The following is a 27,230-nucleotide window of genomic DNA, read 5'->3' on the forward strand; positions in this document are numbered from 1 at the left end:
GTATTGGCCGTGCCCCAGGAAGACAGAATTCTGGCAGATCCACAACAAGCCTAAGGGCAGCAAGGCTCACTGTCAGCTACAGGTGCGTGATATCTGCAACCGAGTGCCCGGGGGTACTGACAGCCTCAGGAGGACCTGCTTCCCATTCAAACCAGAACTTTCTTCGAACACAGCAAAAGAAAGGACTGAGAAACCCCATCTCCACCTTTTTCGCTCGTGTTACTTGCCTGTGTTAGCCGCCCACTTAGGCTGGAGTGATGAGATAGAAGGAAAGGTCAGCCCCTCGTACCTCTCTTCTTTTCACTGCCTCCTTACTCATCAGTAAGGTACGGTATTGGCAGACTGTGCGTCTGTCAAGAAGAGACAGGAAAAATGAGTTTTATGCATCATTCTTGCTGTTGTGGCAGGACAAACGATACATGTATGCGCTACAAAATAGGAGTTGGGTAATTTCAGCAGTCCCACATGTGAGTTAGAAGCTCTTATGTTTACATTTAAAACTGACATTGCATAACGTAAAGATGAACCATAAAATTGATGCTAATAATTTAAATTTATTTAAACTCTAACTTAGCATAGCACTACACGAAACAGAACAAACTGAGGGTTGATGCGGTGGGGGGCAGGGGAGAGGCGAAAACGGGTGATAGGCATTGAGGAGGGCACTTGTTGGGATGAGCACTGGGTGTTGCATGTAAGTGATGAATCATGGGAAACTACCCCCAAGACCAAGAGCACGCTGTATACAATGTATGTTAGCCAACTTGACAATAAATTACATTAAAAAAAAAAAAAGGGAAGGAAATTCTGACATATGCTACAACATGGATGAACTTGAGGGCATTATGCTAAGTGAAATAAAGCAATTGCAAAAAGAAAAAAAAAATAGCACTACACAGCAACATTTTTAAAAGCCCTAAGTCAAGAGAGAGACCACTGAAGGAAAGCTTTATATTTAGTACCTTATAATGGCAATTTCCCTCTGCTTCTTGAACAAGGGACCCTACAAATTACCTGGTGATGGGGAGGTGGGTAGTGATGTTAACTGAGGAAAGAGACCCCACATTTTCAGGAACTAGATCCAGGAAGCCTCTGTTTCTCTGTAATTGAAAACAGCGCACTCCTTTGGGGTTTGATTGTCTCCTTTATTGCTCTCTTCCCACAACCAGTAAAAAAAAAAAAAAAAAATACAAATCAAGGCTGGTACAAGGATCCAATTAAAAAAAAAAAAAATCGTGTGCAAAGAGGGCCACAGCCCTGCCCAGGTTTAACTTACATATTTACAGGGGGTGTGGCATGGGCGCAGCTACAGAAACACGTTGAAAAGACGGCGGTACAAAATATACAAAGGTGCTCTTTCTTTATATTTCATAGTAGAACCCGGCCTCATTTCCCAGTGAGAGCACTATAAAACACAAATCACACTACTACCTATATAACTTATGAAAAATGCTGTGCACCTGTGCGACTATAAATATAGAGTATAAATGGTTCTGTCTCGGAACCAGTATCTACACGGGTAAGGGTCAGGGGAGGGCTCAGTCTGGTATCCCAACCTGCTAAGAGAAGGATAAGCCAAGACGGGGGCGAACCGGGTCTTGGAGTGTGGCTGCACTGAATCCCCTTCCCCAGACTCCATTGAAGCTCTCTCCCTCTCCGGGGCGGCCTGGGATTGTTCAGGGTGAGAAGCAGCGGAGGGAGGAGGTATAAACACGAGAGGCCGCTCTGGAAGGCACAGAGAAGACGCAAGAGAGAGGACACCCCTTGGACCCACAGCCACGCACGGACCTCTACTTGATGACCACTGTTCTGTGGGAAGTCCAGCCATGCCCTGGTTTCTGCCCTCTGAGAAAAGTGGGGATCTCCAAAGGCAGGGAGAGAGGGCAGAAAAGTCAAAGCTCACCTATCTATGGGAACGTGAGAGAAGTTTTGGAAAGTGTTTCTGGCTTGGATGGATGAATGGACTCAGGGACGCAGAGGGGCTGCCTTATCTTCCTCCAAAAGACTCATCAGGGATGATTTTATCGGACCAAGAGAGCGGCGCTAGGCTTTGGCCACAACTGTCAATTTGGCTTCCAAAGTAGCCAAATCAAGAAGAGCCCTAGGTCCTTTTAGCAGACAAACTGTCTCCCCACCCCAGCCCCTCCAGGTCTCGCCATTCCCTGGCTCATCCTCCAACTCTTCGGCTCAGGAACAGAACACTCTCTTCTCAGAAAGGGGGAGCCAACAGGTGGGCCAAAGTGCACCCCGAACCTCTCTCTCGATAGCTCAGATGTGGCTCCCGCCCTAAAAACTCGGACAAGGACACAGTAGGGAAGCTCAGATCGGCCAGAACTGCCCAGGTGAGGTCCCCCTAACAAGGAGTTTGGGGAGCTCCGCGAAGGGGAAAGACCCACCCCTGTGGTCTTCAAGTCTCCAAACAATGACACTATTTCCCCCTCCAAATGGGTCCGGTCTGGGGCAAGGACCCCCGGGGACGGCTGATCTTGGTTGAAGCAAGTCTTTGGTAAAAGAGAGAGCTGTCTGAGCTTTATCGCAATAACATACACTTAACATAGGCATCTTTGAGAACCTTCCGTCAATCCCTCCCTCGAGGCTCTTCCTTTGGAAGAAGGTGGTTTGAGTCTGAAAGTAGGTCATGTGGACCCACCCTGCTGTCGCAGGGGGTGGGTGAGTGTGACCGTCTCCAGCCATTGTCTTTCATCGTCTTTTGGGGTTGCTCTGCCAGTTCCCGCGAGCGGGAGCCCAGTTTGGGGGGAGGCGGGTGCGGTGGGGAGGGGGGGGAGGGGGGCGGGCTGAGATGAAGCCACTGTGCGGGCTGACACACCGGGACAAAGGGGGTCAGGGTGGGGGCTGATGTCAACTCCACTTCTCAGCAGGGAAGGCGTCCCGGCCGGGCAGAGAAGGGCCCGCGGAGCCAGCGGGGAGGTGGCCCCCCTTCCCACCTCCGGGAAGCCCCTACAAGGCTGTGCTGCTGGAGGTGACCTCTGTGTCCGGGCCATCCACCTGAGACCTGGGGACCCCGTCCTGGGCCTCTGTGCTCATGGCCATGTTATCAAAGGCCTTGGGGGCCTTGATGGGCGTATCCTGCTCCTCCTCCAGGATCCGGCAGCACCCGCTGCAGCGGCAGCAGGCCGGGCAGCCGCACAGCAGGCAGCAGGCGCGGCAGCAGACCCGGCAGCAGAAGCAGCAGCGCGTCTGGCAACAGCCAGTGAGCAGGAAGATCAGTTCGTCCCAGGGCTTCAGCGAGTGCATCCACAGCGGCAGGAAGTCCCAGCTCTGGAGCTTTCTGGGCAGGATGCGCGGGTAGCGGGACTGCAGGAACCTGAGGACCACCACCAGGAGGATCACGAGGATGATGGGCGCCCCCACGCCCACCAGCACCGGCCAGCCCGCCAGCGAGAGGCCGAACACGGCCAGCGGGGTCAGGAAGAAGAAGAAGATCAGGTAGAAGATGGCAAACCAGCGGTACTCGGCAGAGATGTTGCCCAGCCCCTTGGCCAGGCGGATGGGCAGGCGGGTGAATGGGATTGGGTACCACAGCAGGATGCCCGAGATGTTGAAGAAAAAGTGGCACAGGGCGATCTGAAACACAAGAGGTTGGACAGGTGCATGAGTGTGGAGCACGGTGGAGGCGGGGGGCTGGGGGGGGGGGAGGGTCATCTAGCAGCCATCCTGAGTCAGGGGTCTTCCCTGTCTTCACAGGGCTATTCAGAAAGGGGCCGGCATTACCTGAGGACCGTGTGTGTGTGTGTGTGTGTGTGTGTGTGTGTGTCGGGGGAGCGCAAGGGAGGTGGCCAAATGAATCAGTTTTCAGGACCTAAACTCCTGAAGGCCAAATCTAATAATGAACTTCATTCATTAATATGCCTGCCGCTACCCAAGGTCTTGACCCTGCTGTTTCCAGCTGAGCAGGTAAGAGCTGGTGCGGCCAGAGGAGAGGCTTGCTGGAGAGCTGGCTTCCTTGGCTCAATGGCCCCATTCTATGGAGGGGAGAGAGATGATTACAGTTAATAAAAATAATAGCACCAGCAGCTGATTTTAGTGCCTCCTAAATGTAGGAGGCAACCGTTCTAAGCCCCTGATGTGGATTACCACAATCCTCAAAACAATAGCCCATGACATGGTAAATCATCATTATCTCTATTTGATGGAGGAGGCGATTGAGGAAGAGCTTTGACTCTTCCCAAAGTCACACAGGTAAGAGGTGGTAGAGGTGGGATTCAAACCCAAGTAGCCTGGCTCCAGAGGCCACACACACTTGGCCACTTTCCTGTGTGCCCAGGCATCACGCTAGGGGCTTCGGACCTGCCTGTCCAATACGTTAGCCACCAGCCACGTGTGGCAAATGAGCACTGGAGATGTGGCTCGCCCACGCTGAGATGTGCTGTTAAGTGTGAAATACAGAGTTGATTTCAAAATCTTAACCAAAAAATATAAAACATCACCGATTTTTAAATCAATTACATGTGAAATGATAAGGAGTTAAATCAAATGTATTATTAAAATTGATCTCCCCGTTTTACTTTTTAAAAATGCGGCCACTAAAAATTTCAAATTACGTGGGCGGCTCAAATTTATATTCTACACTCAGATTTCTGTTGGACAGCCCGGCTTTAGACAGAGCCTCATCAGATCCTTAGAATCATCCTAGTGAGATCTGGTTCACAGTTTTCAGATGAGGGAATTGATGTTCAAAGTTCAGGTCACCTGTCTAAGGTCATTCAGCGTGTAAAGGCGGGACAAGAATTCAAATGCCAAAGGTCTTCTTGCCCAAGATCACTTAGTCGATCTGGGCAAGGCAGGTCCTCCTGATTCTTCTCGATTCCAGGTCCAGAACAGAGGTCACCTCCTAATATCCAGGCAGAGTCCCCCAAGAGGGGGGCGAGGAGATGGGAAGTGGTGTCTCTATGCTCCTTGAATACTCTTTCCATCTCCGTCAAAGTGGTTACCGCGCCTCTGTTTAACAAGCACCAGTGATGGGGGTCTCTCACTGCCTCTCTCAGGAACAGAGAGACACTTCTCAGATCTGTCTTCCTGTGGCTTCTCCTCACATCACAGTTTTGAACACAGAGAAAAACTTGGCTCTTGTTCACAAACCGTCTGCTTGCAGGACCACGAATGGGGCTGCATCTCACCAGAGCCCCTGCCCCACAGAACATTTCCTAACCTGCAGTGAGCTCCTGAGAGTATTGCCTGGGCTGGCTAAGGCGGCCAGAATGGCGGTGGTGGTGGTGCCGATGTTGGAGCCCAGCGTGAGTGGATACGCCCTCTCGATGGTGATCACACCAATACCTGGCAGGAAAATACAAAAACTATAGTATCAGCCTCAGGGGATGATGGGAGACGGTAATAGGGGAAAAGCCAGGGAGAAACTCACCAATCAGTGGGGTCATAGCAGATGTGAACACAGAGCTGCTCTGCACGATGAAGGTCATACCTGCCCCCACAAGGATGGCCAGGTAGCCAGTCAGCCAGGCAAAAGGAAAGGGAAAATCTAGAAGACAGAAGGAAAAGAGATCTGTCACAGGCCTGCTAAAGAAGGCAGGGGCTGGAGGCCCAGCTGGCACCTCCACAGGACCTGGGGTGGGGGGAGGGGATGGTCTGAGCTAGCCTCCTCACCCCACACCACGGTCGGAAATTACAAACTGGATTTTCGGAATCCTTTCACCTTGCATATTCGGATGGTGGAAACAAGGATGTTGGCATGTGTCACAGAAACAAACAAACAAACACATATTCACTGAAATCCAGAAGTAGAAATGCTGAACCCACATGTTATGGAGTGGATGTCTTGTTTCCCCAAAATTAATGTTGAAACCGAAACCCCCAGTGTGAGTGTATTAGGAACGGGAGCCTTTGGGAGGTAATTAGATCATCAGGGTGGAGTCCTCGTGAATGACACTTAGTGCCCTTACACAAGAAGAGGGAGCATGTTTCCTCTGTACTCTTTCCGTGTGAGGGCACAGCGGCCACCTGAAAATCAGGAAGTGGGACGTCACCAAAGCCCAACTATGCTGGCATCCTAACGCCGGACTTCCCAGCCCCCAGGACTGTGAGATATAAATGTCTCTTGTTTAAGCCACCCCAGTCTAGGATAATTTGTTAGAGCAGCAGACCTAAGACACCGCCCAAACAACCACCTTCCTCCCACAAAGCATTTGAGCCTCCTTCCTTCTGCCTGTCCTGGTCTCCCCAGGCTGCGGATCCTCCACCTTTGTGGCATTGCCTGGAGGCAGTGCCACGGCTCAGAAGTCCTACACACCGGTCCCTCGGCACAGGATCAAGACCTGCACATCCAGCAGGCACCCAGAGTCACCCAGCTCAGCCGCATGACAACCTTGTGACAACCCTGGGAGGCAGACCTTTCTCGGCCCCATTTCCCTGAGGTTTCATGGGGAGGCAACGTCCTCAGCTTTGCACCCTCCCAGGGGACAGGATGCCATCAGCAAGAGAACCGGCTGCCTCAAGATGCTGATGTATTATCCAGACCCACATTTTCTTCCCAAGAGTGGAGAGAAGTAGGGAGCAGGGAGGGCATCTGTTACCCTTTTCCTATGGGATCCTGACAAGACCCGAGAGTCCTGGGCATAGGAAACCTGCCAGGAAGGAAGGCCTATCTCACAGATCGCTGCATTTGAGCCAGCTCTTCCTCAGGACCTTGCAACTATGTGATAGAAGCTTGTGCCCACTCCCCAGCCTCCACCCAAGACACCAAGGGAGATTTCAAGGGCAAAAGGCATCTTAACTTCTTCAGCTTGTCAGACCCAAGAGAGAAACTCCATGCAGGAGTTTATTTAACAAGAGGCCATTGCTAAATAAAAATATAAAGGAGCCCCCCCCCCCCGCCCCGGGATGGCCACAGTGATGCCACACCTTAGAAAGCCCAGAATGAGGGGCAGTGTGCCTACCAGTGTTGAGGGTCTTCTTGATGACAACGGCTACCTGTCCCCGGAGCACGGAGCCCAGGAGCTTGACGATCATGATCAGGCAGCCACAGAGGACCAGCAGGGAGGCTAACAGCAGGATTATGCCAACAGCAACATCTGGGAGGCTGGAATTCACAAAGATGTGCTGGCCTGAAGAGACAATGGAAAGCCCTTGTTAGGAGGGAAATGGGTGCCCCTCCCCCCAAGGCCACAGACCGTTATTCATTCCCCAACATCTTTCTGTATCACAGTAACAGAATCTTGGTTGTTAGCTCGACGTATGGCAACCCGGAATAAGGACCACACTTCCCAGCTTCCCTTGCAGCTAAGTGTAAGCCTGAGGCTATGTTTTGGCCAGTGGGACCTCACGAAGCTAGAACATGATGATGTGAAATCATTACAGTCACAGAGCTAGTCAGGGGCTTCCTTCTACCTCTAAATCCCAGGCTGTGTTTTACTCACGATATTGAGGATACTTACAACAAAGAGTTTGAGGAGCCAAGTGGCATAGGATGGGTAAGTCAGAGTAGGAACTATTGCTAATTATAAACCTCCTTGTTTTTTAGAAGTCCCTGTGTGGTCCCATGATTATATGGTTTTGTTGATGGATGATAAGCACCTAGAACATGGGAGGTGGCAAACTCATTGATTCTGTGAGGTAAACCACACTTGACTATTTTCTGCTCAGAATTAATGTGGGTGGTATGGAGAGGATGAAGAGAAGCAGAAATACACACATGGCTATATAAAGAATAGTTAGCAGAGTTAAGGATGTCTGGGCTGGAAGAGATTCCTGGGGCAACAGTCTAGCTTCTTAAAGACAGGGAGCATCATGTAGGCTCACTGCATTGTTTAGTGCTATAGCTCCAGGCCCTTGAATGGGGCCTTCCGTATAGCAGGGACTCGTGGCTTCAGGGTGAATGTATTTGTTCTGTTCTGTGTGGGACCTGCATCTCCTGCAAATATGGCTGGCATCTCCCTGGAGCCCAAGGGATACCAAAGCATATGGAGGGAGCACTCTGGAATCTGTTGACGAGTTCTGATGCAGTATGGAACTGCCAGAGAAGCTGGGCTTCAAGTCCTACTTCCTCCCCTTACCGGGGGACCTTGGGCATAGCACCTGTTCCTCTGCTGTGAAAGTTCATACTCAGTACTGGGTATGACACCAGTGCTCTGTGAATCCTAGTGCCCTTCTTTCCCTCACTTACTGAGCCTCACACAGATAATGAATGCCAACTGCAACCCCCAGACAGCCCAACCTGGTGGGCTGATGTTCTTTCGAGTTCCACTCACACTTGGCAATGTTCTCCTTGTAGGTCACGTTCTTGATGGTCCAGGTGTAGGAACCGTCCGACCAACAAAGGGAAGGGGAGGTGCAGTTCTCAGGCGAGGGGACAGTGACATTCATCTGAGTCTGGATGACAAACATTGGGAAATGGGATGCATAGTCCATAATACTCACTTTTGGTGGCACTGGCAGGCAATGTGGCAAGTAGGAGGGAGACACGCATGAATGTGTGTGTCTGTAAGGATAATGCACTGTTTCCACAGGTCTCTCCATAAATGGGAACACAGGCAGCCAGAGGTGAGCCAAGAGGCATGAAAATAATGAGCCAGGAATAACGTATCCATGGTGCAGAATGAAGCAAAATGGGGTCAGTATGTCCTACTGCATTGTCTGTCCATCTGGCATTCAGAGACTTGCTTTCTTAATTTCTTAATTGGCTCACGGGCCAATTTTTCCTTCTCCGTACCTTTCATTTGCCCACATTGAATTAAAGGTTTTGCTTAAGGCACGGATGCTGGAGTCTGCCAACCCAGCAACATTCTTGGAAACTTACCACGTTGGTAAAAGTTTCACACCAAATCTTGATCAGACTCTTGTTTTTGGCTGCTTCATCATTCATTGCAATTTGGTTGATAACTTTCTTATCCAGCTGAGGAAAGCAACAGACAGGAGAGAGTCAGCACGTCCTCAGCACTGATGAGGGATGGACCGTAGGAGGTGCTGTTAAGGGGGCTTCGAGAACTTGAACCCAACTGGGAGCTCCTGCAGGAGTGAGTCAGGACTCACTCCATCTGTACTCCCAGGATGGAGCACAGCACCTGGATGTTACTTAGCAGGTGCTTGACAAATAAACAAATGATTGTATAAACAATGGGCTGGTAACTAGGAAGCATGCAGTAGATAGTCATTGAGTGATAGTAAAAACCAGAAGATAAAGGTAATAAAGGACAAGGTCCAAGTTGACCCATTCTACCTAAGGTAAGAACCCCAAAACCTTTTTTCATTTATTTCAATAATAACAGACCCTAGTGAGCAGAGGGCTGAGATGGAAGGAAAGACAGTAACCTTCCTCTTTGGCTAGAGGCAGGATAATATTTTATTAGTGAGCCCAAGGATGCTGAGGTCAGTGGGGGGAATACAACGGCTCCAAGCATCCAGTGAAGTCCTTGAGTCTTGAGAAGCACTTGCCATTCCCTTGCTCCCACCCCAATAAAGAGGACACATGTTGAAGTCAAGGAAACAAAAAAAAGCCAATTGCTCTATCAGGTGTCCCTGAAGTCTTGCCTCCCTTGGCCTTTTTCAAAGGCAACCAAAGAACAGTGTTTTTAGACCATCATCTTTCACCATCTCTGCCCAGTTGGGTGGGGTGTGGGGGGAAAGGGGAAGGAGTTAGTTCCTTCCTTTCCCTCTCTGAAGGAAGATGGGTTACCTGGATAATGAGTTTCGTGAAGGGATCTGTGATAACTTTCAGAAGTGCCGGGGCGTCTTCTCCATTCTTGAAGTTAAAGGTCTCTACCACCAAGTTGGTCAGGATCTCCAGGTAATGGGTAGCTGCCTCCAGGGGCAAGAGCACCAACACAGAGAGCCAGTTGAAGAAGTCATGGACAGTAGCCCCCGCAAAAGCCCTATAAGAAGGTAATCCCACCCCAAGCCAACAGTAAGATTGGTCAACAAGCAAGTGGGCACCAGTCTAGGCTGGTCATTGATTGCATTGGCTGCAAGGGAGTCACCTATCTATGCCCACACGTGTACAATCTCATTTACATGCTCACGGCAATGCCCAAGTGGGTGGGATTAATATCCCCATTTGATAGCTAAGGAAATTGGGGGCCACCAAACAGAGGGGAATTGACTGAAGACCACTGCATGGGTGTTGGGTCCAGGACCCTTGTCTCCCACTGCCCAGCAGAGCCTTTCCCACCAAGCCAGACAGCACTCAGTTCTTTCTGCTGAGCAAAAGGGAGGTAGACAGGTTATGGCTACAATAATTAGCTCAAGGACCACTGTTTGGAAGAATTGAATCAAGGCTACTTTTGAATCATGCACATTGAAGACAACCTTCCTTTGGAAAGGTGGAGGCCAGTAGTCTGATGGTAATCAAACCCCAGAACTGAATTCTTAACTTTTTGTGTTAAGATCTCGGGACTCTGATAAAACATCTGAACAACCTGCACAGAAAACAAGGCCAATATATACCACAGTTTATATCTGATAAGGTTTGCAGGTTCTCCTGAATTCCATCCTATCTCCACACTATGACACTTGAGATTTCTTTTTTGCTCAATGAAAAAGATTTTTCTTCAAAACACATCTGCATGGGGTTCTTGGGTGGCTCAGTCGGTTAAGCGTCAGACTCTTAGTTTCGGCTCATGGCTTGTGAGTTCAAGCCCCGAGTCGGGCTCTGAGCTGACAGGGTGGAACCTGCTTGGGATTCTCTCTCTCTCCCTCTCTCTCTCTCTCTGACCTTCCCTTGCTGGAGCGCTTGCACTCTCTCTCTCTCTCTCTCAAAATAAATAAACTTTAAAAAAGTTCCCAGGTGATCCTAAAAAAATTAAAAATAATTAAAAAAAAACATCTGCATGTCAAAAAACACCTAAAACCCAAAGGGACATGGATAGAAGCTAATATACTTGTGGAGAAAATGCTTAACTTCACTTCACTACAGTTAAGGAAACTTATTTATAATTTATTTACTTGCAAGTACACATTTTCACCTATCATATTAGCCAATGTTTTTTAAAGTAACTTATTCTTCCTAAAGAGAGTAATTTAAGACATCTTCATACACTTCTGATGTAAAGTGATGTAAATATTTCTTAGTAGTTTGGCAAAATGTTTTAGGAGCCTTATAGGGGTTGGATATAGTCATTATTTTCCTAGAAATCTAAGGAGGTATTCCAAATCACCAGGAAAGAATGATACACATCTCCAAAGATGTGACTGGAAGCAATCTATTTAAATAATCTGAACAAGGGGTGAGCTATATACTGCTATGTGCAGGCACTTTCATAGATCATGTTTATATTTCATAGATAGCAGTGAAAAGAACCCAGAATCTGGAAGAAACCTAGATTGAGTCCAAGCTATGCCTCTCGGTGAAGTCACTTAACCTCTTGGTGCTTCTATATTAATAAAACGAGGCAAAGAAAGTCTACTCGGCTTCTTGAGAAGACCAAATTAACAACCTTCCCCCTGGATCATGTGTATTATTATTGCAAACCTCAGGACATTTCATCAGGGACCAAGGAAGGTTAGCCATGTCTGAGTGGAAATGAGCAGCTCTGAGGCCCTCTGCCACCTGCCAGTTCACCCACAGAAGAGGGATGACATTTGCTGACTCCCCAGCCAGCCTGTTTAATGCTGTCTGCCTGACCCACATGGCGATTACATCATGCAGACAAACTGCCTTCTCTATTTTATGAACTTCTGGGAAAAGCCCATCAGTTAGAAGACAGGCCAGAGAACGTGGTTAATTTTCACATTAACCTTTGCCTGTTTTAACCTGTCCCGTTTTCAGATCTTATGCATCCACAAAAGCTACAGTTTGCCTTTTACCGGCAAGTGAAGAACAAAGGAAAGGTAACTGGGGTTGAGCTCACCCAAAGAGGAAGCTTTAGGAGGTTATAATTATTTCTGACTAAGCGGGATGGTAAATCCTATCCTAACTGGCCTTGTTTTAACTACACCACACAGCAAGTAAGCTTCTAGCTAGGGCTTGCATTTAGGGAGCTCTGGTTATGTGCCAGGTACCTTGCTAAGCATTTACCTGTTTGGCTGGGTTTACTCCTTTGGACAACAGTGGTGATAGACACAATTATCCTGGCTTTGCATACCAGGGAGCTGAGTTAAATCAACTGGTAAGTATGTGATTCCAACCCCCAGCTGTACTCCACAATGGCTACTTCAAACTGCTCTAGGAATGACCAGAAGGTTCTCATTGGCTAGTTTAAGGTAGTTATGACAACCTGGCCGAAACCGATGAGCCTCATGGCAGCAAAGGCTGATTCTGGGCCTCCTACCTCCTGAACTCACTCCGGTCTCCTGCCTGCATGAGCGCCACAATGGTGTTGGTGACTGAGGTCCCAATGTTGGCCCCCATGATGATGGGAATGGCGGCACGCACAGTCAGCACTGGGGGGTGGAAAAGAGAAAGTTGGTGAGAGTTAGCAAGTTTAGGAAGGCAGCCTGGCCATGTTCCCGATGTGGCCCAAGGCAGGCAGACCTCATTCAAGCTAGTAAGTGACAAAGCAGCATTTCCTAACCCATTTTGGGGTCTGCACCAAGCTATGAATCTGATTCAAGCTAGGATAGCCCACCACAGAAATACGCACATGTACCAAGCAAAAAGTCCCGGCACATAATTTCAGGGAATCCACACGCTCCATGAAGAAGCCCTTCTGTGGATTCCAGTTTCAAAGTGCCTTTCTAAATTTCTCTGTCCTCCATATTACAGATGCAAGGCCAGCTTACGGGAGAACAGGAAACAATGTGTAAGGACTTGTGTATTTATTATGGCAAATTCCCAGCAGTATAATTTCTCTAACAAAATTAGTACACTGCCACAGTGTTCTAACATGTGAAAGTAATTTTAAAGAATATCTTTTTCTAATTTAGCCCAAGAAAGTTCTAGTTAACTTTGCTAACATGCTGGTTTGTACTGAAAATTAATCTGTTCAATTTGGTTGCCCTCGGAGTACCTGTCCTGATTCAGCCAGAGCAAATATCAGCAGGTTCATGTTTGGAATGCCAGCTTCCCAAGCTTGGTTGTCCCCAAGCCAACGTGTGGATTTATTTATAATTTATTCTTAGTACTGAGCAGTGATGGAAATGTTCTTGAAAGGACCATGTAGATACGTGGCCCAATATGGCAGCCACAGGCCACGTGTGACTATTGATCCCCTGAAATACAGTCAGTGCAACCAAGCAACTAATTTTTATATGTTAAGTGAAAATAAATTAAGGATAAATAAAATTAAATAGCCACGTGGCTAGTGCCTGATGGACTGGGCAACACAGTTCTAGAGAATTCAGAGCTGGGTCTTCAAGCATCGGGGACGATTTTCAGACTCAGCCATGGCAATGGAAACAGGAGACTGCCTGGGATAAAGCAGAGCACATCACAGCTGCACAAGATAGGAAGACAATGGTGACAAGCCTGGACACATTCAGAGTAAATCCTGGGTTCCTCAGCCGGGCAGGGAAATGCCTGGAATGTCTGGGCCCACGGGTGCCTGGACTCACACGAGGAGGCCACCATGCTGACGATGATGGACGAGGAGGTGCTGGAACTCTGCACAAGGACAGTCACTAGCACTCCGATCACCAGCCCAGCCACGGGGTTGGACATAATAGAGTTGTTGCTGAAAAACTGCCCGGCCACCTTTCCTGAAAAACAAGCCCACAGCCACCAGATGGAAAGTTAGGTGGGCGACTGAATACACAGACATCTCATCTCCAGCCACGACCAGCTGGCTGTGGGTCAGGGAGGCCAGCCTCCAGCCCAGCTGGTACCCCTGGGATCTTCCCAGTGCATCTGCCACGTGCTTCTTCCCAGTGCTGCCCTGGGGCCATGTCTCCACTTCTGTGACCTCGCTCCCCACTCATGCCGCACCCCTTGTTCCTCTTGTCCCTTCACCTTACAGCCTCCATACTACCACTACTCCTTCATCAGCAAGCCCTCCCCCAGCCTTCTCTGACCGCCAACCTGGCCTCAATTCCGCACTTGGCCCAATAGGTGTTGGTGAGTCTCCAGATGCGCTAATTCCTGTCTCTGGGGATATATTCCTGACTCAGAAAATTCCCCCCGCCAAGAATGGATATTCTCATTCTTCTCTATCAATCCTACCCAACCCCCATTCTCTAGCTCCAGCCTAGCCTCAGATGCCTGAGACCATCAATCCATTCCCCAACCCATTCACTGAAGATGACCAAGGCCCAAGAGGGTGGAGGCAATTCATCTGAGACACTTGGAGAGCAAAATCCCTTGCTTACGCTGGGATTCCTGGGGGTGGCTTCCGGGAAGTCAGTCTGCCCTTCATACACCCTCACAAGTGCCCCCTCTCCCAATTCTCCCAGGTCACAACGATGAGTTCCCAAGAAGGCACCCAGGGGAATAGAAATCCATCGTCTTCTGTGTCTCTGGGATCTAAGTTTGGATCCCACCATGCCAACTCAAGGCTGTGAAACTAAGTGCTGACCTCTTTCAACTTTGAGTGCTCTCCATAAATGGGAAGGGTTTGGGGAAGAAACATTTAGGACTTCAGGAGGCATTCAAAGTGCTGGCTATCACTGTTGTCACCCATCGGGGAGCACAGGTGGCCAAGCACGTGGTGATTTAACTTCTGGGACCCCCTCACACTGCTTAGCTACTCTCAGTCCTGCAAGACATGTAGGCAACTGCTAAGGATAAGGATCCACCAGCTCTGGGAACCTTGTCCTTCTCCAACAAAGGCCCAGCCCTGATTTTCTATAGTTGCTTTAGCTTGAGAGCATTCCTATCTAATAATCTCTGCAGGTCGGGAGGCCCAAAGACAGCAGGGATCCCTTAGATAAGTCCTTATATCAAACAGCTTCCTGCCTAGGGTCGGTGGACAAACACAGGAAGCTGACCTCTTGGAAATGGCCCCAGCCTGGGCTGCCGGCCTAAGCCATCTCAGCCAGTCATAGCTCCTTTAAAGACCTCAGTTTTCTCTTCTGTGAAACGGGGGCATGACTTCACGAGAAGGTGTGCGGTGGCCTTCTGTCCTAAAACACGCCGGGAGGCTGCAGCTAGAGAGGGCTTGCTGACTTGTGACCATCTGAACCAAACTGCATGAAAATACCCCACTCCGGATCTCTGTCCCTTTCATCCATACCTCCAACCAGCTGGAAGGCACTGCTGAGGACATCCAGCGAGCACACGAAAAAGTAGAGAAATGCCAGAAGCAAAATAAATTTCCCAATTCCTTGGAAGACACAGAGAATCTTCCCTTTGGTGTCTCTCTCTGGGGTAAGGGAGAAAAGACACAGGCTTTTAGTGCCCGAAACTCTGAGAAGTTTGGCAATGAGCTCAGAGTGCTCATCTCCCCTCCCCCACCAACCTTCCCCCCCCCCCCCGCCCCCCATCACCAGGTGGCTGTAAGCTCTTATGTATGGCAAGGCTTAGAGATGGGATGCATCCGTGACTAGAGTTTTCAAAGCAATTACCACTCTAGTCCATTTAGTTGAAATCTGTGGTGAAGCGTCTCTAAAGGACTGGCTTCAGGGAGGAGGGGTTTGGTGTGGTCTGGGGCACTGACAGGCAAACCAGACTCCATGCTCAGCTGAAGCAGTGTCGCTGAGGGAGGCAGTTAAGGGCACCTGACACCTGCTAAGTGCGGGGTCAGAGATAATGGCTCTCCTAAGCACCTTCAAAACAGCACAGACTATTTTCTAAAATGTGGCCACAAGGTAGCAATCACAGCCTCCATTTGGGGAGGGCTTGGGCGCTCATACATCCTGGAATGTTATGTCCTTGGATGCTATTTTCTCTGCTCGATTTTATAGTGGTTCTCACCTCCTCCCTCCCAGCTGTCTGATCTGCAGACAGACCTTACACCCCGCACCCGGAAAAGAAATGCAGCATTTGTTGGCACGCCAGCCATCCTGGCTGTATATTCTGTCTTCTGGAAGCTCTCCTCGATGCCCACATTTAGGTGAGGAGAGCCCTCCATCCAGGGGCTCTCAGAGCAGGGGTCTCGTCTGTTCAATGCTGTACCCACAGCACAGTTCCTGGGACCAGTCAGCACACAGTGGGTTATAAGGAGCAGCATGGCGCCCGGCCTGGTTACTACCCCCATGCTGGCACATTTGTTGAGTGCATGAGAGAACAAAAGATCCCCCAATTATCGCATTACGCTTTGACTCCAAGCCTCCAAGACTGCAGGCGGTATCCCTAGCCAGGACCTTTTTCTGAGAGGCATCAGAGGGGTGCTGGGTGGCTCAGGCGGTTCAGCCTCCGACTTCGGCTCAGACCATGATCTTGGGGTTTGTGAGTTCGAGCCCCGCTTCAGGCTCTGTGCTGACAGCTCAGAGCCTGGAGCCTGCTTGGGATTCTGTGTCTCCCTCTCTCTCTCTGCCCCTCTCCCACTCGTGCTCGCTCTCTCTCTCTCTCTCTCTTCCTCTCAAAAATAAACATTTAAAAATTAATAAAAAGAAAGAAAGACCTCAGAGCGATGGAACGGAAGAGGGTAACACAAAGGAGATGATCCTGTGGAGGCAGTGAACCCAATCCCTCACGCATGGGAAGTCCCTCCTGCCTGCTTTCACCTGACCACTTGATCCCCGTGTCCCGGAGCTCGGGCAGGTCCCAGGGGTCTTCCACTGCTGTGGGTTCCTCTATCAGTGCCACGGTGGAATAGGATGGCAGAAGCTCGATCTTGGTGACTGGGGTCCCGCTGTCATCTACTCAAACAAGCAACAGAGGCCATGAGGAATGAGGGTCAGACCCGAGCCACAGGAGGCCAGTCTGGGGCGGGATGATCGGCACTTACTTTGGCTAGTGTCCTTGCCTTTCCCGGGTGTGGCGGACTGCTGGCTAGTGTCCCCTTCCATGTATTTATTGGGGTCGGGCTGGGCATTTTCCAGCTCAGGCCAGGGAGCCATGATCTGCAGACGGAAAACAGAGCTTAAAGAAGCAGCCACTGAAGGGAGGCCCACTCAGGTGCTATGACGGGAAGAACCAGAGGTTGCAGAGATTCGGGAGAGAATCTACCTTCCAAGGGGGGGGCTCTTCCGTGCCATATTCCTCCTCTGGGTCTCCCTCAACCGCTCACCCAGGCTGTCACTAAATCAAACCACTTCTTACAGTGTTTTTTTTCCATTCTAGCCTCAAGTCTGTCCACTGAACTTCCTTTGATGTCTGCAACTTCCTTCTGGCTCAGCCTCTGTCTTCACTCTCTCCTGTAGTCAGAAAGGGGGTGCAAAGCCACCCCTCTTCATCAACTCACGGCACGCCACGTCCTCTCGGTCCTCCACTGGTTCCCTCCTGCTTTTATTCTAGACTGCACATCCGCACCAAACCTCACACAGCGGACTTAACGTATACGTAAATGCTAACACACATTCTGCCAGCTTTACCTACCACCCAGTCTTCTGTGGGCAGCATGACACAATGAAGCTAGTTCGAATCCCAGTTGTGCCACTTATCAGCGGCTGTGTGCTTAGGCAAGTCCTTTTATACCTCTGAGCATAAAGGCATCAATGTTTCCCCATCTATAAAATGTGGACAAGTCCAGGTTATGTGTGCAGGGTTATGAGATTGACAGTGACCCCTAGAAAGTTCCTGGAACCAAGCAGCCATCCGCCAAATGGTAGCTATTATTCCTATGCCAGGCCGCCCGGCTTAATGACCCTTTGTCAGAGCCACATGCTTTCTAACCTTTGGTAGACACTTCCTCATAAGCCATTGTTTCAACAAAGCCTTTCTTGGTTACACAGAGAGAAAGTGTGGCTCTTGACACACTTGGAAGTCCCCTCCTTGTGGTGCTTGTCCTTTGACACACGTTAGTGCCGTACAAACAATTCACAGAAGAGGAAAATACAAGTAAGTGGCTAAAATAGTGCAAAGAATTGGGCCTCATTAACAACCCAAGATATGCAAATTAGAACAGTGAGATAAATTTCAACTATCAAATCAGCAGAAAAAAATACTTGTAAGTATAATATGCTGTGCTGGAGAGACCGCAGTGAGATGAGTACTGGTGGAAAACCACCGGCAACACGTCTAAAGTCCTTTACATTTTCAATACATCTCTGACCCAGTCATTTCACTTCTAGGAATTCAGTAGCTAGGAATGTTTTCTCTCAGAAAATCCAAAGTACCTCCCTGTTCTGATCACTTCTTTGAAGAGGTTTTCCCAGAATCCGTGTCAATCTAACTCCTTTCCTATTTTTCTTCTTTCCCCCTTTCCTAATTTTCTTAAATGGATCTACTTCCTGCCTACCGAAATGCAAGCTCTACCCAAAAAAAGAGGCTTTGCCTGGTTCAACATGGCATCCTTAGGGTCTACAGCTATGCCTGGCACACTGACAATGCCCAATAAGTGGTGGCTGATGGAATGAATGGGACGCAAACCAAAGAAGATGTTGCCACGCTGTCGCTTAAAGCGTTGAATAGGAAAAATAGGAAAATTGTCGTACTAGCCATGGTACATCCATGCAATGCAATAGCACGCCATTAAAAAAGCTTATAAAGAATTAGAAAAGGGGCACCGGGGTGGCTCGGCCGGTTAAGTGGCTGACTCTCGATCTCCACGCAGGTCATGATCTCACGGTTCGTGAGTTCAAGCCCTGCGTCAGCTCCACACTGACAGCACAGAGCCTGCTTGGGATTCCGTCTCTGTCCCTCCCCGACTCACTCTCTCTCTGTCTCTCTCAAAATAAGTAAACCTTAAAAAAAGAATCAGAAGCAATGCCTTAGATAAATTGTGAATAAAAGGCACTATTTTTTGCCCTACTCACAGCACGTTCTCACAGGCTCTGGAAATGTCCCATGGGATTCACAGTGGGTGATGGGATTGTGGGTGACTTATTTTTCTACTCTATGAGATTTCCAAAATTCTTTTAAGAGCTGTAGCCCCACCCCAGACCCACAACGTAAGATGGTTCAGGGATACCCAGTGTTGTGACTGTTAGGCGTACCTGGAAAGCTAGGACTTAAGCTGATTCTGTGTCCCCATCACGAAGGGCTTTTCATCGGTTTGTTTAGCCTAAGGAATTTCTTGACTTTGCCCAGGCAACTGCAGAACCCATGATCACAGGGGACATCCTGCAGTCATTGGCTTCCATCAAAGTACAAGCCATGCCTTTCATTTCAACTTAACAAGCATCCAGCACAGGGCCTGGCACACAACAGGCCTCACGTGCTTTCTGAGCAGGATGCTGGGGCCTGCCTGGCCAGCGAGAGCCAGTATTTAGTAAGCCAGGCTGTGCTCAAACCTTGCAGGGGGTTGTTGTTATTCTCCCATTATACAGATGAAAACACTGAGGCATAAGGAGGCTAAGTAACTTGCCCAAGGCCCCAAGTGGTAGAGCCTTGAGCCCAGGTCAGCCTTTTCTGGCAGCTGCTCTAGGGCTGCGTGTTCTCTGTAAGCCACTCCGTTGGCTTCTGGGAGCGGGGCTGCTTCTAGGGTCCGGCCTCCTGGAGTTGCTATGCCTGTCACAGGCTGGACTCCTCCCTCGGGCTCAATGAAAAGCCTTCTTATAGCTGACAGTCAAAGGTGGGGCAAAGCCTGCTGCTCAAGGTGTGTTGGGTTTGGGGGGGCCCCTTCTCAGGGTGTGCTGGGAGGCAGCTACAAGGTTGGGACCCAGGCAGGGGAGGTGGGGCAGAGCTGACCGGTTGGGGAGGAGACCGAGGCTGGCCTGGGACAGCCCCAAGTTCAACTCAAGGCCACCATGCAGGTGAACGGGCTCGGCTTGGAAACAGCACGGAGGTTAAAAAGAAAAGACAAGGCCAGGCCTATGGGTTTGGGGGAGTAAGCTCAAATGTCTACCTGGTGACTCTTCCAATGCAGGGATCCGTAGCCACAGTGTGTTGGGGGAAAGAAACAAACAATCTTGGAGCTCTTAATTTCAGTCAGGCACGAGGCTGGGTACCTTACATAGCACAGAGGCTCAAAACCAAACTCCAGTTCTGCCCCAGATACACTGAGACCTGAGCAAATCACGCGACTACTTTGTGCCTCAGTTTCCCATATGTAGAATCGAGTTTATAACAGTCTATATAGCCCATTGGTTGTTAGACAGCTTCAATGAGTTAATTTCTGCAAAGTGCTTGGAACAGTAACCTGTCCAATTGGTTCGTGTTCCTCCTCTGAGCAACCCTGAGGGGTTAGTGTTCTCCCCATTTTACAGATGAGAAAACCAAAGCATTTCAGAGGGGTAAAGCCACTCGGCCCAAGGCCGCAGTGCGACTTGAGAGTCTCTGACTCCAGAATCTGTGTTTGCCTCAACTACAACATGACTGGAACACTCCTAGAAGGGATGAGTCATGTAATAATAGCATCAGAAGTGCAACGTATCTGATTAAAGGCCCGTTGTCGGGCAAATGGAGAAGATGCCTTAAGACCCGAGTGGCAGAAGCCAGCGCCTCACTTCCGCATGCAGCGTCCTGGGAGGAAGCGAGGGCTCCATGAACTGGGTCTTGGGAGCACCTGCCGCCCAGGTATTGGCACAAAAGCATTCCCCCTGCCTTGGAACATCAACCTTCCGTCGTCACTGCCACAGGCCGCTTAAGGGCAGTCCACGCTTCGACCTCACCCCGACTGAAGTCCAACTTACTTCCCCATCACCCCGGACGCTCCCCTCCGTGGAAGTTTGCTGTTTGTCATTCCTGCTACCATCCGCCAAGAACCTCAAGGTCATCTCCCACAGCCCCCCAACCCAGCACCTCTGCTCTTGCCTAGGTAGCACACCCCCCCAGAAGACCCACTTCTCATCTGTGGGCCCCCCGGGTCCTCTCTCCTCCCCTGCCACAGTTCCGCAGGCCTCTCTGATCCGCCCTTGCCCACGCGCCCGACATACAGCACATATGCACCCGGCACTCCACCACATATGGTGTAATTGACCCTAATAACAATAACTACCATTTAATGAGCACCAGCGAGGTGCCAGGTGCTGTGCTGGGCCCTGACACATATTATCTGATTAATCTTTATGCAGGAAAGGGGTCATGCTCATCCCCACTGGCAGATAGAAAAACCTGGAGTGCCAAGAGACGAAGCAACTTGTGCAAACTCACCCAGCAGGGGAGGGACAGAGACGGTTTTTAAACACAGCTCAACCCGTCAGTGAGGTTGGGACCCTTATTTACAACATCCTTGGTCAGGACATAAACTTATTTTCCTGGAGCACTGATTTCACTCACCTAACTGGGGAGAGGGGACGTTAAATAGAGTGACTGGTAGATGATTTACGCTGGAGAGGTGATATTTACACGGAGCACATTGTTTCTCAGCCTTGGCACTGTTGACATTTGGGGCCAGATAATGCTTTGTTGGGTGAGTTGTCCCGCTCATTGTAGGATATTTAGCAAGATCCCTGGTCTCTACTCACTACGTGCCAGGAGCACCCCCTCCCCCTTAGTTTTGACAACCAAAAACGTCTCCAGACATTGACAGATATCCCTCGGGGGCTGAGAACCACCGGTCTACAGGTTAAGAGACCAGACCTTCGATCCCACCTGCCTGGGTTCAAGTCTCAGCCAGCCATCTGCTGTGTGACTTTGGGCTAATTCCTTTGTTCCTCTGTTTCCCCTACATGTCAAACTGAGATAATACCCCGGACGAAGAATTCTTATGACGAAGCGCGTTATGTTTTAAAAGTTCTCAGAATGGCATTTGACACATCGTAAACCCTGTGCGGTTTTCAGCTATCACACTAAAACAAGCAGGGACGTGTAGCACAGAGTGCAAGACTTACATGAATTTTGAGCTCGTGGTGGGTTGCTCTGGGCTAGTCACAGACAAATGGAATTTAAGTTTTAGAGGGCAAGACCCGTATATTATGCGTTTCCTCTCAAAGCTCAGTAGACGATACCTAGTAGGCCCTTCGTATTTGTGAAGGGAAGAGTCAACATATGGGGTTTGCTGAAGGAATGAACTGGACCCACGCCTAGGAAACAAATCAAGCCCGAATCTTACTAATGAGTGGCTGCCCCTCCTCGTGATAAGCAGGTTGGGTTGGACAAGATCTGTTAGATGGGGCAAGTGTACCAAGAAACTGCGCCCTCAATGTCACAACAGCCCCACTTGGGCTCTCATCAGCAGTAAGGTGTAAGAAGGGTGATTGTTTGCCTATTCAAATTATGTTTTCGGTGACTGGATTTCTCTGGCTGATCGGGATAATTGCCTGGAGTGAACACAAAGTATGTAGCAAGTACAGAAACGGACGCTTCCGTGGGCCGAAGTGCAGGTGGCTTAGGACACTGCCGGCAATAGAACAGGAGGACGCTCGTTTGCACTGACCCGAGCGGAAAGGAATAGCATACCGTGGCGGGGGCCCCAATGCGCTAAACTGTCTTGAATACTTACTCTGTGTGAGGCCAGTGCTGGCTTCACTCACCTGCAGGCCCTCATTGCACTGTCAGTACCACCGAAAGCAAAAGAAAATTTCTATGGAATGTCTCCACTCCTCCTTCTTGGAGGTCCTTTCTTCCCTATTCCAAGTCCAGCCATGTGGCCAAGCCCATGCCCTCTTTACAAACACTTCCCTGATGAAGCAATTACTTCCCCTCATGCAATACTTCATTTTCTGGTACATGCATGTGCTCCACCATCGTTGGGGGAAGTTCACTGTGCTAGACCCCTGGCAGGTAAGAAAAGCAGGCTCAGGTACTGAGTGAGCCCCAGGGCAGGCAGCCAGGAAAGCCATCTGGTCAAGCCCGGAGCACTCTGCAACTGCTGGCCACTCCCCTCCTGGCCCTCTCCACCCCCACAGCTCCGGCTGCTCCTCTCAGGACCTGGGAAGTGGGGAAATGCAGGGCACCTGGGACACAGTCACTGTCCTCAGCAGCATGGGTACACAGGCCCCGCTCGCCTGGCCTTCCCAGGCAGCAGAGCCCCAGCTCTTGTGCAGGTGGACCCCACGGATCTGGAGTAAAGGGATGACTCGGAGCAAACCCCCCCATGATCGGCCCCAGGCAGATGCTCAGGCGCTCCTCGAGACCCCTGGATCTTCCAAGGCTGCTGACATCATAGCCCCTGACACACAGCGCCAAGAGAGAACCACACAGTGCGTGCCCCCGAACCTCAGTTTCAACATCTCAAAAGTGGGGATAATACCATCTCCCTCACTCATCTGTGGTAGGACTGACTGACTGATGAGCAAAGGTGAGGCCCCGCACAGAGTGCCTGGCAGAGTAAGCACACAGAATTTTGTGGAATGAATTGCATCGCAAACAATGCACAGCCCAAACTCCACTGTGCCCTAGACCACCAGTTCCTTATCTCAGTGCTCAGCACAGCCGGGGATTCTCTGTAAATATTTGTGCGCTAAAGGAACCCAAAGCACAGGAGAGAAAGGCACTAACGTGTGTGCATATGTGTGTGTGTGTGTGTGTGTGTGTGTGTGTGTGTCTTGAGGGGAGTGCCCTATGGGATCCGTGACTTCATTAAATTTTACAGCAACGAAGTTCTTTCCAGTTTACAGAAGTTCTTTCCGGTTTACAAAGAAACTGAGACCCAGAGAAATTAACGAAGTCCCACAGCTACCTGTAGACGGAGTCAGGATTTGAACCCAGAAATGCTAGTTCCAAAGCTGGGGGGCCTTCCATAGACCTTTCGGCCAGACGCCGAGACAGAGGGAGGAGGAATCCTCTGGGCCCCATCAAAGCAGCATGGAAACCAAGGGGCCAAGGGCCCCCACCCGGTCCAGGCTCAGTGGGAACTCTAGCGGCTTCTGGGAGAGCTGGCGGGGCTTGTCCCTCTGCAGGGGTCTGCAGACTCACTCAAGCAGCTAGAAGAACCAGCCAAGAACACCGTGATGACAGGCTACCCGGTTCCCACCAAGGCTCTGGCATACCAGAGATTTGGATTTGGCATATGTCAGGCCTTTTTAGGAGTCTCAGCTAAGCAGGAGAGGCAGACACTGAATGAGCCGGACAGAGGCCCCAACCCAAATCTGACGCCACTTTCCCAATGGCAGCCACACACTGGCCTGTCTGGAACTTGCTTCTCCAGAAAGGGGCTTTGGGGATCAGCAGAGGCCTTTGGGGCCTTTGAGTCCCTCCATAGGCATTCTCCCCAGAGCATCCTCTGACCTACTGTTCCCTCTCCCCACCTTCCCAAGGGCGCACTCCGGCACACTCTTGCCACCTGCCAGAAAAAAGCAGAGAAGAAAGGATAAAGTCATCCATTTTGACCGTTTGGTACTAACACCCACAAAGATTTTTTTTTTTTAATGCCTAGGTATGAGGTTCATGGCTATGATCACACATTTGCTTCCTTGCTCCCCTCCACTCATCCCTACAACTGACCCGGCTATGTCAATAACCCTTTTGGCTTGACTTCCTGCATCCATATGTGTATCCCATGCCAGCAGGAACTCTTATAGGCTAACGAGAGGAGACTTCTCAGCTCTTCTCAGACCCGGGAACAGGAAAATGTAGGGCACCTGGCGGTCGCCCAACCCTTATGCTCTGCATTGTTTGAGCTTCTCCAACCAGGACCTGTGCCGGGGCCACCTGTACTCTGAACAGCAGCAGCCATCTGACGACGGGGGCAGAGGAGGCGGGGGACAGGCACACGTTCTGGCCTCCTGGGCCCAGGGAGGATGACCTGTGCGGCCCCAGCATGCACGACAGTGTTTGGCACACAGGCGCCACCCAAATGGCTCTTGAGCATTTCGAATCAGGTACTGAGCGAGCCCCGGACACAAATTAACCCGTTTAACCTCACAAGCACTTTATTTCTGTGAGTTTACTTTTCAGTATTCATGCCTCAGTACTAATCCTACCACGGAGGAAACCAAGGCGCAAAGAAATTCATGGCTTCAAGTTATAAAGACACTGCACCTTCAGAAACAATTCAAACTCAGGTAGTCTGATGTCGAAGTTCAAGACGCGTGAGAAATCTTTTCCTACTCTGAAAGAATGCCCAGGACTTCAAAAATTCCCAAGAGGGGAATTAACCCCAAGAGGGCTACTTAATCTTCCATCTTCCTTCAACCACCACAAGGCAAACTAATCCCCCCAAGGACATGGCAATGGCAGGAAGCGGGCGCGCGGGGCAGGACACAAAAGCAGTTGGCCTGGGTTTTGCATTGATGAGTGGCTTCAGTTTAGACTTTTGACTATATGTACTGACAGTCTTTTAAAAAGACATTTTACTCTCTCTTTAAACTAGGGCCATATTACCAAACCACGCCCTCATGGTGCACTTTTAATTTACACTTATGATATTTTAAAATTAAATCCTGCAGTTGGGGCGCCTGGGTGGCGCAGTCGGTTAAGCGTCCGACTTTAGCCAGGTCACGATCTCGCGGTCCGTGAGTTCGAGCCCCGCGTCAGGCTCTGGGCTGATGGCTCGGAGCCTGGAGCCTGTTTCCGAGTCTGTGTCTCCCTCTCTCTCTGCCCCTCCCCCGTTCATGCTCTGTCTCTCTCTGTCCCCAAAATAAATAAAAAACGTTGAAAAAAAAAATTAAAAAAAAAATAAATAAATAAAATAAAATAAAATTAAATCCTGCAGTTAACTTATATCTGTATCAATTATTTTGCATCGTGTTGGGTGGTTAAAAGAGCCAATTCACAAAAACACTTTGGACATATTGCAGTCTGTTTGCAGCCCTCTTTTTACACTCTTGTGTATTTTTAAGTTCAGTGGGATATCCTGACTACTTCCTGCTGATGTTGCCATTCTGTCTCTAGAGTGGTGGTTGGGTGGGCAGGAGAGGGTGGGGAGAAGGAGGGAAGGCCGGGAGGAAGGTGGCTAAAAATGGTATTAAAAGTTTATTCCAAATCACTGATCCCAAGAAGCTGTTTTCTTCATTAAACTGGATTCAGGCTATTTATATGTCAGCTTTGTGCCTAACAGCTCTAATCCAGACGTACGTCCTCCCACCAAGGGGGACTTGTTTCAATGAGACGGTTGAGTGATTTGGGGGTGGACTTTGGAGGGGGCAATTTGTTAAACATCCAAACCTTGTACAAGCGCGATCTTCTTACCACCAGTCCCCAAAGTTACAAAAAGAGAGATCCTTATCAGCTGGTTGGCTGGCAGAAGCAGAGAGATTCAAACACTCCTACCAACCAGAAACAATCGTTGTTCCTATGAGGCACAACTTTTTCAAGAACACCGGGCCCAGAACAACTTAAAAAACTCCGGCTCGGGAGAGGGGGAAGCAAGACAAACAGGACTGTCGCAAGCAGGGCGAACACAGAAATCACTTGTGAATAGAAACAGGGAGGGAGAGGGGATTCTAAGTGCAGAAATCCACAAGCTGCCTCCAGGAAATCGACATGGTTCAGACAGCTGCCATCTCCTTATGGAAAATGAGTGCTTCTAACTCTCTCCAGCTCCGTGCCAGCTACCCACCGCAGGCAACTGCCTCTGGGGATCTGAGGACTGAATGTAAGCCCATTCCATGTGCCACCCCCTCTCTGGCCTGGAGATGCTGGGTGCTCCCACCCCGCCCCCACCTGAGCACATTTCCTTGCAAGCCATTCCCCCCCCCCCGCCCCCCGACTGCTCACCTGGTACCCTCTGACTCTGTTCCCCCCGGGGCAAGCTGAAAGACCAGCCCTGTGCGGACCCCCACCAGCAAACTAGACTGTACCCTGCAGTCACTTTAGATAAATAACTCGGCAAACAAGAATGGCAGCACGTGGAAGTCACACTCGTGGGCACTGCGTTACTGGACAGCCACGCACACCTAGAATTTTCAGCGCAGGAAAGCCTGTGGGAGGGTTCCCTTCCCCCTCTTACAAAGAGGGGTAAACTGAGGCCCAGGGGCTCACAGCAACCTGCTTTAGGTCACACAGCTAGTTCGTGACCAAAAAAGAGAGCCCAGTTGTCCCAGTCCCTATGTGGCCCCTCTTATTCCCCCGTCTTTCCTCCCTGACCTACAAATGCCAGAACATCCACAGTTTCAGAATCCCCAACAGTGGCTCATTAATAACATGGCCAGGGGTAAACAGTGTAGTCATGGGAATTGTAATAACAGCCACGGCAGCAGCATCGAAAAAAATATAATCTGAAAGTTTAGAGAAGGTTTATTTTTTTGTCTTCCGCAGTCCAAAGCCAGCCAAGCTCCTTGAGGTCAACATCGAGGGATGTCTAAAAGAATTAAGTGAATTAAAAGTAAATGAAGCTTCTTTGGAGAGCGAGAGGGGAGAAGGAAGAGCCCTCGCCCCGGCGGCGGTACTCACCAGCGCTCCCAGCGCAGGTAATGGACCCAAGGAGGAACCAGGTAGAGTTCAGCCGCTGGGGTATATATAGCGAAGGTGTTGCGCAAAGACCCGGAGGCAGCTGCTGTCATCACGCCCCTCGCACATTCCAGGA

At 49.9% G+C, this 27,230-nt stretch overlaps 1 protein-coding gene across 1 annotated transcript; it reads right to left on the reverse strand.

Annotated features, from left to right (window-relative positions):
* Positions 1-534: 534 nt before the first annotated feature.
* SLC34A2 (solute carrier family 34 member 2) lies at positions 535-27,230 on the reverse strand. The gene is made up of 13 exons (XM_058722935.1): positions 27,098-27,230; positions 16,728-16,842; positions 16,504-16,638; positions 15,072-15,200; positions 13,459-13,602; positions 12,237-12,348; positions 9,647-9,842; positions 8,771-8,866; positions 8,223-8,343; positions 6,912-7,079; positions 5,381-5,497; positions 5,171-5,295; positions 535-3,585 (listed from the first exon to the last, which is right to left on the reverse strand). The coding sequence occupies exons 2-13, from the start codon at positions 16,837-16,839 to the stop codon at positions 2,959-2,961; spliced, it is 2,082 nt and encodes a 693-aa protein (XP_058578918.1). The 5' UTR covers positions 16,840-16,842; positions 27,098-27,230; the 3' UTR covers positions 535-2,958.

This window comes from Neofelis nebulosa, chromosome 3 (assembly GCF_028018385.1).
Source record: "Neofelis nebulosa isolate mNeoNeb1 chromosome 3, mNeoNeb1.pri, whole genome shotgun sequence".
Classification (NCBI taxonomy): domain Eukaryota; kingdom Metazoa; phylum Chordata; class Mammalia; order Carnivora; family Felidae; genus Neofelis; species Neofelis nebulosa.